Raw genomic sequence first — 18,590 nt, 5'->3', positions numbered from 1 at the left:
GGATTAAGATTTACTTTTAACACCACATTGTAAAAAGAAAATGTAAACTTTTGCAAATAAATAATCTTTTGTCTTTGGAGTGAAGTTTTTGATTAATTTTTATTTCATTTTAAGTTTATTTTACTTTAATTTAATTTGAAAAATAATGTGAAATGTAATATGTTTATGTGTTATTGTGTATAGGTGATACCGCTGCGCTGGTTGCCCTCGGAGGCCGTGTTGGAGGGGGAATATTCCACGAAATCTGACGTTTATATGTTTGCGGCCACGGTTTGGGAGGTAAGTAATGTTACAAGACTAGACTCCATACTTTGTTAAAAGATAAATGTTACCACAGTGTTCAGGAAATTTTAACTTGTAAATTAAAATAGGTAGATAGTATTTTACAATGGAATGAAATTATTTGAATCACGTAATATTTATTTTCAATGCGAATTAAAATATGATTTTTTGACATACTTCTATATTTGTATGCCAAATAGGTTGAATGTATGGAACTTTTAAAAACACACACAACAATTTGTACACATTTAATGCAAATAAATACTTTCTTTCGTTATTAGTATATATTTAGTGCAATCGGACATGTTTACCATTAGCATTTTGCTGTAAGACCTCCAAAAATGAATTACTTAAATAAATTTAATTTCATTTATTGATTGCCTCATGTTAAGACCGCTAGCGCCATCTATTGTGGAGCGGGAGCTGCCACAAGCATCCTGACGTTAGCAATGCTGCGGCCGGCCTTCATGTTCTGTGGCAACTATGTAGCAACGTCACTACGATCAATTCTATCTACCGGTGCACATACCATTGTAACTAATTTATTAAAAATAAAATAATTCCCGTTAAAATTCAAGAAATACAAAATTTCGTTGAAGTGCTCCTTTCCCGTCTCAACTTGGGGTCTGAACACCTCATAAGACAACAATTTTTTTTAATTGGCTGATGTAAAATTAAAGAATTTAATACAGAGCCAATAGCGTATAATGTTAAAGCGATAAACTTTTAACTAAAATTTTATTTTTTAGTCAAACAAGAAGAAGAAATATTTACATAAATAGACTATTGTATATAATGCTTATATTTTCAGATTTACACAAAAGCGGAATTGCCATTCACAAAACTTAACGACAATTCAGTGTTGGAGCGGCTCAAGAATGGTACCTTGGAGTGGAGCGTACCCACCACGGTGCCGGAAACGCTGGCTGCTTTACTTGTAAGTTATTTCTAACTTTAGGAAAATTTTATTAGTGATCGGATCAATATTAATTTTTATACCCGCCGAGCGTGTCATGTGACATGACACACTAGGAATGTTTTCCGATGACGAGTGTATCAACATTTTTGTAGTATTGTTTTTATTTTGAACAGTTTAGTGATGGAAACTTGAATGACTGAGGAAGTAACGGGAAAATGCTCAGATCAGAAATGGAGTGGTGGACATTTAAATCGATCAACCTATATATAACCGATCGAGTTAACTCTGAAGCGACAATGGTTTATTTTTAGTCATAAGTAATGAAAAGATGCATAAACGAACGAAAATCTACAATTATTCTCAAAAAAACTTCGACTTGTGTGTGACTCCGTATCCCATAGGTAATAAAGACTATTTTCCACAGAAACGTTGCTGGAACAAGTCGCCCACAGACCGGCCCCAATTCACGGAAATATGCGAAGAAATGGTCACCATTTTGCAGGAAATGACATCGGACAATGTCTCTCGAAAGTCGCACGATGTCGACAAAGAAGTTGAAAAATAATTTTGAAGTTTATATTTAAAGGACATTTAAATCCCAAATGAGATTTAATTCAAATGAGGGCGCCACTGGACTAGGCTACAGCCTATTTAATTATAATATTATAAATGCGAAAGTAAGTTTGTTACCACTTCACGCTCTATCTACTCAACCAATCTTCTTGAAATTTTGCATACATGTAGTTTGAAGTACGGAGAAGGAAATAGAATACTTTTCATCCCGGAAATGGAACTGTTTTCGTGGAAAATTTACGCTTGCGAAGCCGGAAACAAAAGCTAGTTAGTTGGCTATATAAAAAAAAACATTACTAATAATAAAAAAAAAATGTTTAACTCGCTATCTCACCTATCGACCATGTATGAAATGAATGAAAGTCTATCGACCATGACACCGTGGTTATTTTCACTTTTGAATCGTCAATTTCGATTGACATTTGAATCTTTTGAAATTTTGATTAGTTGTACAATTTTCCAAATAACAAATTAATTATTAATGATATTGCTGTGCTCTTCTTATGACTGTTGAGTGAAAGAGATAGAATGCATCTGAATGTTTGGGTTGTACAACTAAACAAACATACATACATTCCATTGAGGAAAATATTATAAGTCTGATGCATTTTTGACATGAATGAATTGGACACCAGTGTTAGCAAAAACAAACTAGAAAAAATTGACTTAAGAACTCCTTTTTTTTTTTGAACATACCTGCTTTTGCTCGCGGCTTCGTCCGCGTTAATTTCCCACATACCCTATGGCCTTCTCCATATTCCAACTATATGTACTCGAAGTTTCAGGAAAATTATATGTTATAAGGGACGTGAAGAGATAAAGAAAAAATAAACTTACTTTCGTATTTATAACACGAGTTGAGAAGATAAGATTGGTATTTGATCGACTTCGTTTACTGATAAAGTATCTGATAGCCTATATCTAACATACCCAACAGATAGCGTTAAAAATTGTGTTTCATAAGTGTTGGACATAGCTAATTGGACAATCACATTAGGCAGATTTATCCAGCAGTTAGTTTTATCTGTCAGATTGCAATATTATATCTATATATACTTATCAGAAAGTGGTGAAACACTCTGTCGAGAAAATTAAAAAAACTGTTTTATTACGAACTACATTTTTTTTGTCATTGCAACACCAAATAGAATGGTCAAGATTGGTCGATAAACATCCAGTGTTGCCGGCCGACAGGAGACAGCGCCCATGTTTCGTTTCATTACTTTCTCGACAGAACAATTTAATGTAATATTATAATTAATTCGGGCTAAATATTGTGGAATTTTAAACTGCAACTTTCTGTTTTTTTATTATTGTCATTAGTAATAGTTTTGTCTGTAAGTCGATATTAAAATTAGGAGTATATAAGTATAGTCAGCTAAATGATACTGCCATTTTGTAAATAGAATTAGGTTTTAAGACTGATTATGATCGTAAAGTGTAGCATAAGAATCTGATTTAGTTAAATCTTTCGATTGCCATTTTAAAATAGCTATACAGTCATGATAAATGATCTGGGAAAGTATTATTTAAATTATGATAAAAATCGTATCGAAATTTGTTTAATTTTGGTATTTTTGGGTAAAATTATTTAGGCTATTTGACTGTGTAAAAAAATGTATAAAGGTATTTAAATAAACAGACATCATAATTAAATGCCAATTTAATTCATCAGTTTTATTAATTACTCGCCTTTGGGCGACTTGAATAAAATCTGACACCAGTGTTAGCAATAACACACTCGATATGATCACGATTAATTACTCGATTTATTATTATTTTTTGTTCTGATCAAAATATGTGGCCGTCCAAATCAAAAGGGACCTTATGGCGGCTGGCACTTTGGTCTTTATTGCCGCTGTTCGAATACAAAACAACGGCAATAACGGCGTAAGTGCCGGGCGCCATAAGGTCCCTTTTGATTTGGAGCGGCCACATACTATATTAGAGGCATGATTTTTTACTCTAAAATTATGACGTCACAACTGACCGTCATACAACCTCCATATTTGTTTTTGACATTAGAATAGTTAGGTTTTTGATTTGACTAGTTGTAAAGTAGCCAAATAAAAAAAAATATTTTGCTTTAAAAATATTTGTCAGCTTTAGATAGAAAAGCCATAGAGGGAGCTAGCACTAAAATCCATAGAGTAGTTTGTAGGGTTTTTTATATGATTGAATATAGGAATGTTTTTTTTTATAAACTCGTCCAAATTGTTACGTAATTTTCGCGTCCGGATCGAAACGAAATCTTAGTGTAATTAGATATTTTTTATTCAAAACTTAGTATAGATTATATTTAACTTGTAATAGCACCTTACGGTCTCCGTACATTTTATTTTTTATTGAAAATAAATTAAATTCTATCGTGGCAGTATAAGTGTTATGTTAATAGGGTTTTTTCAAAATTTTATGAGCACATTTGATTTATAAAACTGGATTAATAGCCATTGCCAAAGAAATTTATATCAAAAAATGACATAACTTTTATTGGTTAAGTTGTAGTATGGGAAGTCGTTTCATGATATGGCGGTAATAATTTATTTAAAAACTTGAAACTTTCTCTTTTGCGAATCAAAATGGCAGACCTTAAATAAACCGAATATGGCTACATTAGATAAGACGATGAATTGACACTAGGAAATCGTAATTTATAAAACAATCGAAAAATTGGTCGAAAAATCATGTACATTAATCGATACCAGATAATGCATTTATAGATTTAAATGTAGATTAAATATAAGCTCACTTATACCGCATCGCTCTCGGCAAGATGACGTTCATTTGAAAATGAGCTTTAAGGCGTCCCCTGTAGGCACACTTTACATTGACAACACGAGATCTGACAGCGATCCGTCCGCTAATTTGTTGTCAATGTAAAGTGTGCCCTACAGAGCACGCTTTAAAGCTCACTTGAATGAACGACATCTTGCCGTACAAGTTCGATATAAGACTCATTTATTTGTAAAGACTGTTTTTTATCTAGAAATAAGGCCGTGTCCGTAAGACTATAGCTTATTATTTGTAAATATTCACCTCCCTCGACGCTGGGCGTATCTCAAAAACGAAGGAAAATAAAGTTTTTTAAAAATAATTTTTATCTGTAGCATATTGAATATTTGCAAGAACGTAATCGTATCGAGAAAATTGATAGTTCATTTTAAATAGAATACAGGTACTGTTTATTTGTCCATATAGATGTTGTCGCAAAAACTCGTGCTAACCCAAACAGGGGGCCTACCATAAACTATTACACAATGATTCAAATGCAGGGCAGTTCAGTTTAGGAACCTAAAATGAATCGCGTTATTTGGTACAAACTAATCTTAACAAAGTCGCATTTGAATAGTGTATTAGTGAATGAAATCAAAAAAGTTATAATTGTCTCTGAATCGTAAACCCCAGTGACAGTAGCCAAATGTAAGAAAGAGATAAGCGATCCAGTTTACGTTCTCAATGCGCATCATGGTACGGAATTGTATGCAAAATGAGTGAATGAAATCGAATTGGCGTATTGTTTTGGTCACTACCTATAATAGATCGTTATATCATCTTGACGGTACTTGAATTAGCGATGCAGATCAGTTTAGCTCCTGAACTGGATCGCATTAAGAGATGATGGTAAGCCCCCAGGTGCGTCCCAGCTATAAAGTCGCAGACGCAGATATTCAAGGTGTCATTTTTTTTTAATAATGTATATTTAATAGTCATAAGTATTTTGAAAGAGGTTTTGCTTCAATTTTAAGGATGTGTTTAAAAAAAAATTAAGGATGTGTTTCAAAAATCTTTTTTGAAAATAATTACCGATATTACAGTGTCATTTTGTGCGAAAAAATGGCAACTGTAGTCGTCCAATCGATCTAAACAATATCTTATTTATTTTTTAATTCTATTTAGGACAAAATAGTTCTTTAATTAAATCAAATAGTTATAAGACAAAGCGATCAGTTAAAAACTGATGATCTAGTTAGAATAGTGCCACATATTCGTAATGTTCAATATACATTAGTTATTAGTTTGAAAATTGGTGAAATGTTTGATGTTCCACGAAAACAGATACCTTATGGAGGACAATCACTTTATTATTATGAGCATCACTATCCATACTAATATTATAAAGAGAAAAAAATAATATTTTTCTTTGTAATGAATAAGCTCCAAAACTACTGGGCCGATTTTGATGAAATTTGGCACAGAAATGGGCGAAACCTTCAGGAGTAAAGGCTACTTCATTTTATTGCTTTACCCGAGCGAAGCCAGGGCGAGCGGCTTGTATAAAACAATGTCGACCGCCGCGTCTGTTTCTAAGCTTCGTTCTTTTAAAGCACGCAACGGATTTTCATTCGGTTTTCACTATTATTTAGACAATCTATTCATGAAGGTTTATAGACCTCGAGCGAAGTCGGGCGGGTCCGCTAGTCTATAATAAAAATGAGCAAGTTAAACATCATAAGCAACTTTGTCCATAAAAATTGGTCGTTACCTTTTTTCGTGGAGCGTCACTTTTTTGTAACTTTTCATATACACTTCCATATGCAATTTTTTCCTTTAAAAAAAAAGAATCTTCCAACAGCCATCTTCCAAAAATATAAAATAGATTGTTTCTGTATTTGTATAATGGATTTGTGTATTTTGCCGTAATATAATTAAATGTGTTACATTAAACTTTGTATAAAAGTTTAATGTCCTGCATGATGGAACTACTGGGAAGGACCGAGAATCGTAACTTAGCACGAATCATTATTTAAAACTAGAGTCCGATCAACAAAGAAACAAAGAAACGAAAAAACATATTAGTGTTAAAAAAATGCTAATTTGGTTTCCGAAAAAAAAAATCAATTAAACATAAAATTACGGTAAAATATATAAATTATCATGAATTCGTCGATGTCTATCACAAGATACCTATAGTTTTTTTTTACTACAATAATTATGCATTTGTGATATCGACTGCCTTTTTTTTACTTTTTTATAATTGAATGTAGGTTTTAGAACATGTAATCGAAAAGTGCAAGCATTTGCGATTTCTTAATAAAAGTAATGATTGATTATTAAATTGATTTTGATTTATCTGCCCTTGTATTTTTTAGGGTTCCCTAGTCGAATGGCAAAAAGGGAAACCATTACACATACAGGTTAACAGACACCCTTCCGGTGCATATGGTCCATAGTATCATAACGCACCTGCATGCTAAACAACGCAACAATACGAAACAGAAATTGTGATTACTACGCAATACAATGTCCAATTGGTTAGATATTTTGAAAACTGTGGTCGTTCATATCAAAAGACCTTATTGGAACAACGGCAATAAAGACCTAAGTGCTAGCCGCCATAAGGTCACTTTTGATTTGAACGACCACAAATCATTATTAAATTTATAAAATGTCAGTACATAGGTCATGATAACAATAACACGACATACAATGAAATTAATAGAATTTAATACATTTTGAATAAATACAACAGTTACGACTTAGCAATGTGGCATGGCTCTTATAGATTTGTCATTTCTGTCTATACGCCCGAATTGTCAAAACTTGGTAAACCGGTTTACGATTTCTATTCAATATACTAGTTTATTTGTTAGACAAATTAAAAAAAAAACCGACTTTTAATATTAATTTCGCTACAACTTTTAAACGGCTGAACCGATTTTGATCAAACATATCTATGAACCACCGCATAAAAAATTAGCTATCAATAAAAAACGCATCCAAATCGGTTCACCCGTTGATGAGCTACGGTGCCACGTACACAGACAGGCAGGTACACTTAGCGGTCAAACTTAAACACCCCTATTTCTGCGTTGGGGGTTAAAAATAGGATTACACACACAAAAATAAGAAAAAATAATAAAAAGCCCATATGAATCAGGATATATTTATTTACCATTCGCTCGCATCACAATTATCATACAAACAGCGACTCGACCAATTGCATAGAAATAATACCGTTTTATTCATTTAATAATAATTAAGTATGGAAACATGTCTATTAAAAAGATTCTATTATTTATTGGTACACATTTACAACTTATAAATAGGAATTTATAAAAAAAATGTCTTATACAGTCATTGAATTCGCTCTTAAAAGTAAATATATTTTCAGTTCTATACAGACATTTTTTACTTAACTCGATCTCGGACCTAATTTCCTTAGGCAGGACAGCCCCTGTGAAGAAACAGTTGTAATATTAAACCAATGGAGATTCGGCCAATAAGCTCACCATGAAGGTAAACGTGGCCATCATGTTTCGGTTGTAAGTTGTAATTTTTTACAATTGGTGAAGAATTTTAATTGAAATGACAAGTCACATTCTGCGACGAAATGCCACTTTGTTATTAATCAAATTACACCATTGTGACGCAACGACAAACACACGGCAATGTCATTAGTTCGCTGCGTCTCACTCATTTTGCGAAAAGGGCAATTTGCGACGAAGCAAATATAACACTACTAATATTATAAATGCGAAAGTTTGTGAGGATGTTTGTTTGTTTCTCTTTCACGCAAAATCTACTGGACCGATTGTTATGAAATTTGGTACACGGGTAGAATTAACCTGGAATACACACATATAGGGTACTATTATACCTGAAATTCCCACGAGAGCGAAGCGCCGGGGCGCAGCTAGTAATCATATTATTTTTTATAACTCGGATGTGTATATTGGTGTGGTGTGGAAAATAAAGAATTTTTCTTTCACTTAAAAAGCTGATATTTTTTACTGATAACTCTGCACTGACCTGTTCCTGGTACTCCTTCCTGGAGAGCCAGAAGTTGTCCCTGTTCTTGCAGACCTCGGCCAGCACGGCGCCGCCGATGAACACCATGTCCTTGCGCCGCGGCGGGTCCTCTATGCGGATCTTGAATTTCTGGAGGAGGGAGGGGAGGGGGTGGGGGAAGAATTCATAATTCATTCAACATTAGTTACATGATGTATGCTTACGAGTTTAATCTCTCTCGTATGTGTTCGTTTACCCGATTGTTTCCGCAGCTGTTGAACGTCGGAGCCCAGGGTCCGCGCTTCCTAAATTTCTTCAATAAGCGTGTGTTAAAATTACTCTCTACCTCATGGCCACGCATTCGAGGTAGAGCTGTGTGATCCTGGCGTGTTTTCAGTAAAATTCCTTGCGCATTTCACAAACACTCATACAGTGTTTTATTAATTACTAGTGACTTTTTCATTAAAATTGTTAGTTCAGTTACTAAGTTCATTAAAATAGAAATTACAGTGATAAAAAGTGAATTTAGAGTGAGTGTTTTCAGTAACACTCCTAGCGTATTTCACAAACACTCCTTGAGTGTTTTAGAAGACCTGGCGTCTTTTGTAAAACTTTTTAGTGATTTTTCATTAAAATTATTAGTTCAATAACTCAATTAAAATAGAAATGACAGGGACAAAAAGTGAAAGTTATAGATATTATTTCTAATATTATAAATGCGAAAATAACTGTGTTTGTTGCCTCTTCACGCTCAATCTACTCAAGCAATCTTCGTAGTTTGAATTGTGGAGAAGGACATAGGGTGCCTTAAAATAACTGTTCCTATGGGAAAATAATTTTCGAATTGTTGGTTTGATTTTGATGAAATCTAAAAGGTATATAGGATCGTATTTCAATAGTTAATTTTTAAATATGTGGGGCATCAAAATCGGTTGAGGCGTTTTTGGTATATATTCAGAATTTTGTAAAAACACATCAAAAAATTACTGTGTTCGCGAGGTCTAAAGTTCGTGGCGACTTCTCACGCTATATCTACTCAACCAATCTTCTTCAAATCTCGCGTACATGTAGTTTGAAGTGTGGAAAAGGACATAGGGCACCTTACATCCCGGAAAAATAATTGTTCCTATGGGAAAATGACATGGACAAAAGCTAATATATGATGAAACTCACGGCCAGTTTGTCGGAGTCGTTGCGGCAGACGCGCTCGAGGTAGAGCTGCGTGAGCTCGCGCTCGAGCCGCGACGGCAGCCCCGGGTACATGGTGGAGCCCCCCGACAGCACTATGTGCTTGTACAGCTCATTGCGCATGTCTATGTCCGCCGCCTGGAGGGGGAGGGGGGGGGGGATACATATATATGTGGCGTTCCAAACGTTTGGCGGTACCACTTGCGAGGTATTGAGTTAAGGCTTTATTCAGAGATATATTTAGCGTTCCAAGCGTTTAGGTACCTTGGGTGGGTAAATTAAATTCAAATTCAAAATTCTTTATTCAATTCAGGATGATATACATCACTTATTGACGTCAAAAATTATTTAAACTAAGTCTACTGCCGGCTTCCAAAGCGCAAGTGAAGAAGAAGCGGCGCAACAAACTTCCCGCAGCCTTTTCTCCAAGGACGTCAATTAACAAATATAGGTCTTATACATATATTTAAATCATATAGATTTTAAAAAATCAATTTTATTCTCATTTATTGGAAAATTTCAGAGTTCGCATTTACAAAAATCAAAGTGTTGGGAAACAGGCATTGATGGTTTAAACTGTAATAAATAGTTCTGTAGTTACTAAACGTACAAATTGCAATTTTCTGCCCAGTACCCTTTGCTTGGCACGCCGCATGTGGGCCTATCAATCGGCTGTGACGTCCCGAAGCCCAGTAACGGCGTAAAAAAATTAAAACTTTTATTTTTACATTTGGTTGTGATTTTACGACCGGCCGCCTGCTTGACCTCAATCTTGTTTGTAATCATCTTTATTGCACATAAAGAACACACATCAAAAGTACGTAACAAGTAGTTAAATATATAATTCAATTCATTTATTGAGGACCTCATGCCACACGAGTTTGTACACCAATCTGACTCATGTATAGTAGTTTTCATCGACCACCACTTGCTTCCGGTGAAAGAAAACATCGTGAGGAAACCTGCACACTGGTTGATAGTTTAGTTCACTAGTGTGTATGCGACTACCTGCCACTAGATGGCGATAAGTCATGTCAGATGCCTTTAGGTGACTTGAATAAAATCGGACACCAGTATTAGCAATAACACACTCGATAAGAAAGATCCACTATATATGATAATTTTATGGCTAAATAAATATATAAAATGAACATAATCGGTCTACTGAAAGAATTTTCTATAGAAAGATCTAGTACCTTTGTACAGTCGACAGCACATCAAGTTACCATGCATTAATCTCTATGGCGCGGCAATAGAGGCGAGTTTGCAATGAATTTGGGTAGGATGATGTGCTGTTGACTGTACATAAATAAATAGTCACCTGAATAGTGTTGAACACCAACTCGGCTATGCCCTGGCCCTCCACGTTGATGAGGTGCGGCTGGAACAGAGCCTCGGGCGCCTCGAACCGCTCCCCGCCAACTTTTATCACTCGCCCGTCGGGCAACTAAAATATAATTTATAGTTACATTATTGACGACCTCCGTGGCGTAGTGGTGACCACGCCCGCCCGCTATCTGGAGGCCCTGGGTTCGATTTCCAGCGCGGACAAATATTTGTGCATGTGATCACAAATATTTGTCTGGGGTTCTGGGTGTGTTATGTTTGTATCCATCGGACCAGCGATACAAGCTTAGTACTTAGTGTGGGCCGTTGAGTGTTGTCCATTTATGTATTTATATATTGTATTAGATTAAGGCTAAGAGTAAGAGTAGAAGAAAAAGAAATAAATCCTGCTAATATTATAAAAGCGAAAGTTTGTGAGGATGTATGTATGTGTGTATGTTTGTTACTCTTTCACGCGAAATCTATTGGATCGATTGTTATGGAATTTGTTACACGGGTAGATATAACCTAACGATATAACCTGGCCGATTTAACAGCCGTAAATGGAGAGCGAAGCCCCGGGGCGCAGCTAGTAATAAGAACGACACATATAAGTAGTAATCACAACCTCAGAACATAAAATTAAATATCAAGAGAACAAAATGAATTAATGCTTTAAGTTCAATTACACTGCCATATAATACTTAAACTCTGCTACAAAAAAAATAAATCGATTGCAATAAAAAATGGTCCTAATTACTTACGACATAAGGTTCACAAAACACAGCGGCAAAATGTTGAATATTGAGTTATCTTCCAGTTCCCTAATTCAAAAGTAGAATCATTCGAAAATGATTCTGGAAAAATGAATTTATTGTAATGAAACATGCTCCTAATTACTTACGACTTAAGGTTCAAGAAAAACAACGGCAAAAGGTTGAACGCATATCTTCCAGTTCCCTAATTCAAAAGTAGAATCACTCGAAAATATTTCTCGAAAAAATTAATTGATTGCAATCAAAAACGGTCTTTAGTACTTTCGCATAAGATTCAACAAAAATTGTGTTCTTTTCGCGTTTCAAATTTGAAATTCTTTATTCAATTTAGGATAATATATGTCACTTATTGACGTCAAAAAATACTTAAAAACACGGTAACTCAATTAATTAGAAAATAGTTCTTATGACTCACAACATAAGGTTCAACAAGCACGGTGGTTTCCCACGCGAGTTTCTGCTCTTGTTCAATGTTGTATCCAATGTAGCAAAGCTTTTCCTTCATCATGCGTACTGTTTCGAAGTCGGCCGAGTGGTTGAAGGCGTAGCCGCGAAGTAATAGCAACTGGAATGAAACACACACAATCTCGAATATGTGTTTATTTTTCTTCACAATCTAATATAAAAATAATACAATTTGAAAATGCGGGCACACTTTTTTATCACTCTAAATAAATATTCATTAAAAACCAAAAACAAAATATAAATATAACTTTATTTTTAATTATATGTATGTATAAACATATTCATTCATTCATTCTGATAAAATCCTAATCCTGACATCCTAACTAATATTATAAATGCGAAAGTAGATTTGTTTGTTAGCTCTTCACGCTTTATCTGCTTAACCAATCTTCTTGAATTTTTTCATAGATATACTCGTAGTTTGAAGTACTTTTTAATTGTATGTATTTTTAATTGTACGTATAAACCTTCCATTCTTCTAATGATTGTGATCGAGCGTTGATAAAAAAACATAGATATAAAACACGATTAAACTATACAAACTATACAGGGTTATTGGTATCTAACGCATAACCTTCCAAAGGCGCATAAGGTACATAGAGACTGACATCTTTTGTTCTACGACTTTTGTCTAAATGTAATAAATACAAAAAATATATATTTTTTTAGTTTTAATGTCGTTGCTATCCTCTGTGTTCGATTCCGCTACACAACGCTGCTGCACTGTCTCGTGTCGCTTGGCTATTACATAGAGTTAAGATGTGTAGAATCGCAAATTAGATTTAATTTTTTTTTTATATGAAAAAGAAAACTACGAATCACGAAAAGTCGTAGAATAAAAGTTGCTTGCTTTGATGTACCCGAGTAGTCTTTAGGAGGTTATGCGTTTGATACCAGTAACCCTGTATAAGAATCAATCCGATCGAGCCCCTGGCGGCATCCATTCAAGAGGTTGTTAATAACAAAATTTTAGACATGTAAATAACAAAATAATTTGAATACTGACCTTGATCAGGTACCTGGTGATGTCTCTGCCGGCGATATCCAGCCTTCTCGTCAAGTGAGGCAACGCGAACTCTTCATAAACTGGACAGATGTGGGTCACACCGTCGCCTGGCGCAGGATAATTAAATGGAATATATTTATTGTGGAATACAACTAAAAATATAAAGAGATATCACAAGTTAACAAAGTCTTACTGATTCATGTCCTTAGCAGACATAATTCATTTATTTATATACTAGCTTTTGCCCACGGCTTCGCCCGCGTGATTGCTCTGCGAAAGCGGAACAGGCACGATTTTCATACAAACTTTTACCCCCTATTACAGTTATTAGGGGGTTGATTATTGAGAAAAAAGTAGCCTATATTTTAAGCGAGGTCTTGCCAAACTTTATCAAAATCGGTCCAGCGGTTTAGCCGTGAAAGCGGGACAGACAGATAGACAGTGGAGACTTTCTGGCATTTATAATATTAACTATGAATTTATAGTGTTAACGTGACATACCTGAGTCGACCACCACACCCGAGATCAACCCTTGAGCGTACAGGGTTAGCACGGCTTGTATCGCGATGTAGGCGCTGTCGAACCCGTACTTCTCGAACATAACCTAGAGGCGAAACAATGTCAAGTTAATAATTAACAGGGCATATTATACAAAGCTCATCGCAGATGGCGCTGGTACAACTAAGGTACACAAACATTGTCAATGGAGGCAAAAAGCGCCAATTTTCAATATTGTTGCAGATTTACGATCAAAAATACCTTCAACGCAATCGTGGTGCGAGTTTAAAGGAAAAAGGAAGGATTTAATGAATTATTCTGAAAATAATAACACTATTTCAGGTTTGTTCAGCATTATTAACACTTGATACCACACGATGTGTTTAAACGCCAATATTAAAGTTGAAGGTGTGTGTCACTAGATGGCGATATCTAGTTTTAGAACGCGCTATCGTGTGTCGCTCGAGAAATTATATAGTGCTTAGATATATGTAAAGATTTCTTGGCTTCACTTTTTGATCATTATACGGTTGTCACAATTCTGAAGTTTCTATTTCTGTTGGACCTCACGTGTATTTTTGACAAACAGCCGATTGTACACGATGCCTTCTTCAGATATATGATAGAAGGAAAGGTGGAAGGAAGAAGGGACACAGGAAGTCCAAGAAACAGTCACACCAGACAAATTAAAGAAAAAGTATGTGTCGTATCAAAATGTGAAGGAGTTGGTTTTGGAGAGAGAACAATGGATAGAACTCCATCGACAAGAGCCTCGCTCTTAAATTACGTGATAATGATATTATAAATGCGAAAGCAAGTTTGTTACCTCTGCAAGCTCTATCTACTCAACCAATCTTCTTGAAATTTTGCATACATGTAGTTTGAAGTGTGTAGAAAGACATACCTTTCATCCCGGAAAAATTACTGTTCCCGTGGGCGAAGCCGCGGGCAAATGCTTGTATTATGTAGTGTAAGAACCGAGTGAATTACCTCGATCATTTTCTCCCGATTCTTGGTCGGATTCATCGGCGGCTCAGTTAAAAGGATTTTTGTTTCGCTCGGCTCCACATTCATCTTGCTCGGTCCGAACGTGTAGTCCCACACGTGGCACATGTCCTCCCAGTTGCGCACCACCTGTGGGACATTACACAATTTAGAAATGTACCTACTAATCCTAGCTAATATTATAAATGCGAAAGTTTGTGTGGATGTACGTGCGTGCGCATGTTTGGTACTCTTTCACGCAAAATCTACTGGACGGATTGTTATGAAATTTGGCACACGGGTACAATATAACTTGGAATAACACATTGTGGGTACTTTTTATTCCGAAATTCCCACAGAAGCGAAGCCCCGGGGCGAAGCTAGTGAAAAATATAAATAAATACAAGAGACGGGGAAATAACTTTCGCCAGTGAAAAAACGTTGAATTAACTACATACGCTTTTGCTTAATCGATTTTCATGCGGTTTTACTGCGCGGATTTTCATGCGGTTTTCACCAATAGATAGAGTGATTCCTAAGGAAGGATTAGGTGTATAATTTATTATGTTTTTACCCGAGCGGGACGGGTCGCTAGTATTGTATATAAAACAATTGTTAAGCGTCGCTTACTCCGTTCTCCATGGGATAGCTAACTTCCAACATTGATCTGAGTTGAGACGCCTCATCTCCCACCATCAGATCCTGCAATCAAATCAATATTGTATATACGAATAAAAAAAAAAACTTTTGACAGCTGTTATTGCGATGCAGAAAAGGCTTTACTGTGGTCGAGGTACAGATTAAAAATCCTGAATATTCAAATAATTTCACAAATTACAAAATGCTCCCAACATTACATTACAAAATGTATGACATATCTTTCAAAACTACATATATATAACATACTACAGATAACATATTTTTTGTCATTAGCGCACTTTACAATATTTGACATTGACAGAATGAGACAAAACAAACTTTTGCCAGTATGCTTCGACTTTATGACTGAAGGTTAAAATTGGTTTGAATATTCAGGATCGAAATATGTTTTAAAAACTAAACGAACACACACACATAATGCATGTTAATCATACAGTATACACAGATTGGACACTCCCCACAAAATGTATGAAAAAGTTCTTGTCTAGTATTACATAATTGAAATAATTAGTAAAGTTTAAGTTTTTTAGCCTAGCCAGCAAATCATTTCTTGGTAATTTGTGCACCATCTAGCCCGATCCTAGACATTTTTTAGATACTTCAAATGCCGCCATTACTAAAACTAAGGCGGCAACACTGCGTGCAGGTGACAACGTGCCATTCATGTGAGTGAGGTAAGACGCATAATCACAGTGCGTTCGAAAAAGTGTAAGACGGCTTGCGTGTCTTCCGCGGCGGGCATTCCACATATTATATCGGCCGGTAATTGAAAGAAGTCAGGGAGTGGCCGTTCCGCACGCTAATACTATTTATCAACTATGGCATGGTTATCTATAAAAATTAAGTCGCAATTAAAATACATTTCTATATACACAATCAGAAATTACGATCTATTTAATGTCTACTATAAAATATAAATCGAAAATTGCTTCACTTAAAACTTGAAATTCCGAAAATTATACTTTGAAATAGAAAAAAGTGAAAAAACAAAGCTGAATAGTGGCGATTGGCTCATAGCATTTGTTTAAATAAGTCTATAATCTTATCATAAGATCTTTAAAAGCACTAAGCACTTTTTGTGTACGTCATAAAAATAAATATATACGTTATTGACAACATTTCATTTTTAAGGTATTTTTTTTAATGAAATTATTGTGAAATAGATATGTTCTATACATAAACTATTATATATATTTCTTTCATTATATATATATATATATATATATATATATAAATAAAATAATTTGAAGTTAAAATATAAGACATCAAAACAAAAAAAAATTTTGTTTGTAATTAATATTTACACATAACTTAAGCTGAATCGCAATTGAACCTCAATATTTCTTGCGTTTTTTAAAGGTTTTGGTTATAAGATTGTCTTCCAAATTAGTTCTAGTTGTTCTGAGAACGCCAATGTTGGTTTACAGTTGTGATCCAAGAATCTGTCGAACTATATTCACAATACAGAAATGATAAAAAAATTGTGGAACAATCAAGCTTCAACTGCAATCAAACTGAAGTTATTCGTGCAATTGGAGGGCAGATATTAAACATTTTTTTGCCCTGATTTTCTGATCTCTGTAACACAAGATTTAAGAGTATTTAAACAATACTACAATATATAAAGGGTTCCATTGTAACCTTAGAACAAATTAATTAAATTAATTTTAAAAAATTAGAACAAGCCTAAAAAAGTAATTACTATTTGAAGTGATCTCAATAAAAACTAGTCATAATGCGAATTAGTGCATCTACCGATGTGCATTGCAGCATAACATTTACCTGCACATACTCTGGCTCACATGTCTGGGTGCATGAAATACATATGATATTTCGACTACATATTTTTTTCATATAAAAATGCGCAGCTCTAAATCCTATAACTTTGAATATAACATTTCTCATTCTATCATGTTTGGTACTTGTTGAATTTAGGGCTGTAATGATATGCAGCCCAGGGACAGTATAAAAATAAATCTCAGATTTTGAAAATTCAATTTTGGTTTTACATCTTAAAATCAACCCTCTTTGGGAATGCTATCAGATGCCTAGCATGGAAACTTTAAAATTTGTTGTCTATTTCTGATCAATTCTAGGATTTATTTTATTTGACTTACCAATTACTTAAATAACAATGATTTTTATTATTATTAGTAAAATCATTGTAGTAGTTTAAGTTAACAATTTTACAGACACTCAAGGAGACACAAAAGACCTATTAGTATACAATGCTACAGCCATCATGTGTCCGCAAAAGTTTACCTGTATAAGAAAGTTATTGGTGTTAAATTCATAACAAAACATCATTCACACAAACAAAACCAATTTTAATAGTAATATTTGTCTCAAACATAATCTGTTTAATTAGCAAAATGTTCAATATTTACATTTGATTTTGTTATTAAAATATTTATTTTCATGCCTAAATTTAATTAGAACTTACTCCAATACATATATCCTGAAAAATATTGAACAATATTATAAAATGAATAAGATAAAAATATTGCTTTTATATTTTGTAATTTTAAATTTATTGTTTCCTTGTAGTAAATTTAACAATTAAATAAAAGATACTTCTCCAAACTGCCTATAAAGGCATGTTTATTTGTGGTGATACACAAATATATAGCTGATGTACTTATTGATATTAGTAGTCAGTGTTGACTACATCATACAGGCCCCCCACTATGAGTCACAAAATTATCAGGAAACAACATACCTTGACATCAATATCACCAATTTTATTCTCTGCCCGAATGATTGGCCTGCCAACCATGGACGGGAATATGAAGGCAGGGAAGTTACTCCCTGCGTAGCCACATTTCACGAACTAAAAACATTAAAAAACACTTTAAAACCGCAATCATAAGATAAGATACCACACAACTGATGAAATATCATCGAACGTACACCGGTGCCGTTGTCGCAGACGATTACTTTTCTTCCCTGGTCATCCATTGTGCCTGTTTGAATAGATTTCAATTTTATTTGAATCTAATTTATTGATAAAACCGGCTATTTTTATTATAAAAAATAATTACTGCAATTGTAAGCAGTTGACACGCCCGAGCGATTTGACAGCTTCAGGTTGTTGACATTGACGGAGCACTTTTTTGAATCTTTAATCCCAATGTAAAATCCGAAATCCAAATGAACTTATAATAACAGTACTTCCAAATGAACA

The 18,590-nt window shown here is 34.5% G+C and overlaps 2 protein-coding genes across 5 annotated transcripts in view; one reads left to right on the top strand and one right to left on the bottom strand.

Annotated features, from left to right (window-relative positions):
* LOC128681105 (tyrosine-protein kinase-like otk) overlaps positions 1-6,830 on the top strand; it is a 37,250-nt gene extending 30,420 nt beyond the window's left edge. Inside the window, exons 16-18 of one of the 2 annotated variants that reach the window (XM_053764711.2) lie at positions 184-279; positions 1,094-1,219; positions 1,626-6,830. In XM_053764711.2, the coding sequence (XP_053620686.1) occupies positions 184-279; positions 1,094-1,219; positions 1,626-1,766 (363 nt within the window). In that variant the 3' untranslated portion in view covers positions 1,767-6,830. Of the gene's footprint in view, positions 1-183; positions 280-674; positions 1,043-1,093; positions 1,220-1,625 lie in introns of those variants that run through there. The other variant, XM_053764712.2, reaches the window with a different exon arrangement.
* Positions 6,831-7,644: 814 nt separating this feature from the next.
* Arp2 (Actin-related protein 2) lies at positions 7,645-18,514 on the bottom strand. 3 transcript variants are annotated; one of them, XM_053764872.2, is made up of 13 exons: positions 18,448-18,514; positions 18,317-18,369; positions 18,126-18,236; positions 17,189-17,212; positions 15,377-15,448; positions 14,753-14,896; positions 13,766-13,868; positions 13,265-13,371; positions 12,209-12,358; positions 11,013-11,138; positions 9,677-9,829; positions 8,525-8,653; positions 7,645-7,949 (listed from the first exon to the last, which is right to left on the bottom strand). In XM_053764872.2, exons 2-13 carry the CDS (start codon positions 18,362-18,364, stop codon positions 7,908-7,910), a joined length of 1,209 nt encoding a protein of 402 aa, XP_053620847.1. In that variant the 5' UTR covers positions 18,365-18,369; positions 18,448-18,514; the 3' UTR covers positions 7,645-7,907. The 3 variants fall into 3 exon arrangements, with proteins under 3 accessions (XP_053620847.1, XP_053620848.1, XP_053620849.1); XM_053764873.2 differs by lacking the exon at positions 17,189-17,212 and adding an exon at positions 17,850-17,864 and having other exon boundaries at positions 18,317-18,493; XM_053764874.2 differs by lacking the exon at positions 17,189-17,212 and having other exon boundaries at positions 18,317-18,492.
* Positions 18,515-18,590: the final 76 nt, after the last annotated feature.

This window comes from Plodia interpunctella, chromosome 26 (assembly GCF_027563975.2).
Source record: "Plodia interpunctella isolate USDA-ARS_2022_Savannah chromosome 26, ilPloInte3.2, whole genome shotgun sequence".
Lineage (NCBI taxonomy): Eukaryota > Metazoa > Arthropoda > Insecta > Lepidoptera > Pyralidae > Plodia > Plodia interpunctella.
Note: the sequence above shows the minus strand (reverse complement) of the source record. Positions and strands in the feature narration are given on the sequence as shown.

Bases quoted from the DNA above. Each gene is read 5' to 3' on its own strand.
- Arp2 (XM_053764872.2), bottom strand. From the start codon at position 18,364: ATGGATGACCAGGGAAGAAAAGTAATCGTCTGCGACAACGGCACCGGT. The intron at 13,869-14,752 runs GTAATTCACTCG...TTTCGCCTCTAG, and splicing joins ATCGGGAGAAAATGATCGAG to GTTATGTTCGAGAAGTACGG. The intron at 13,372-13,765 runs GTATGTCACGTT...ATCCTGCGCCAG, and splicing joins GGGTGTGGTGGTCGACTCAG to GCGACGGTGTGACCCACATC.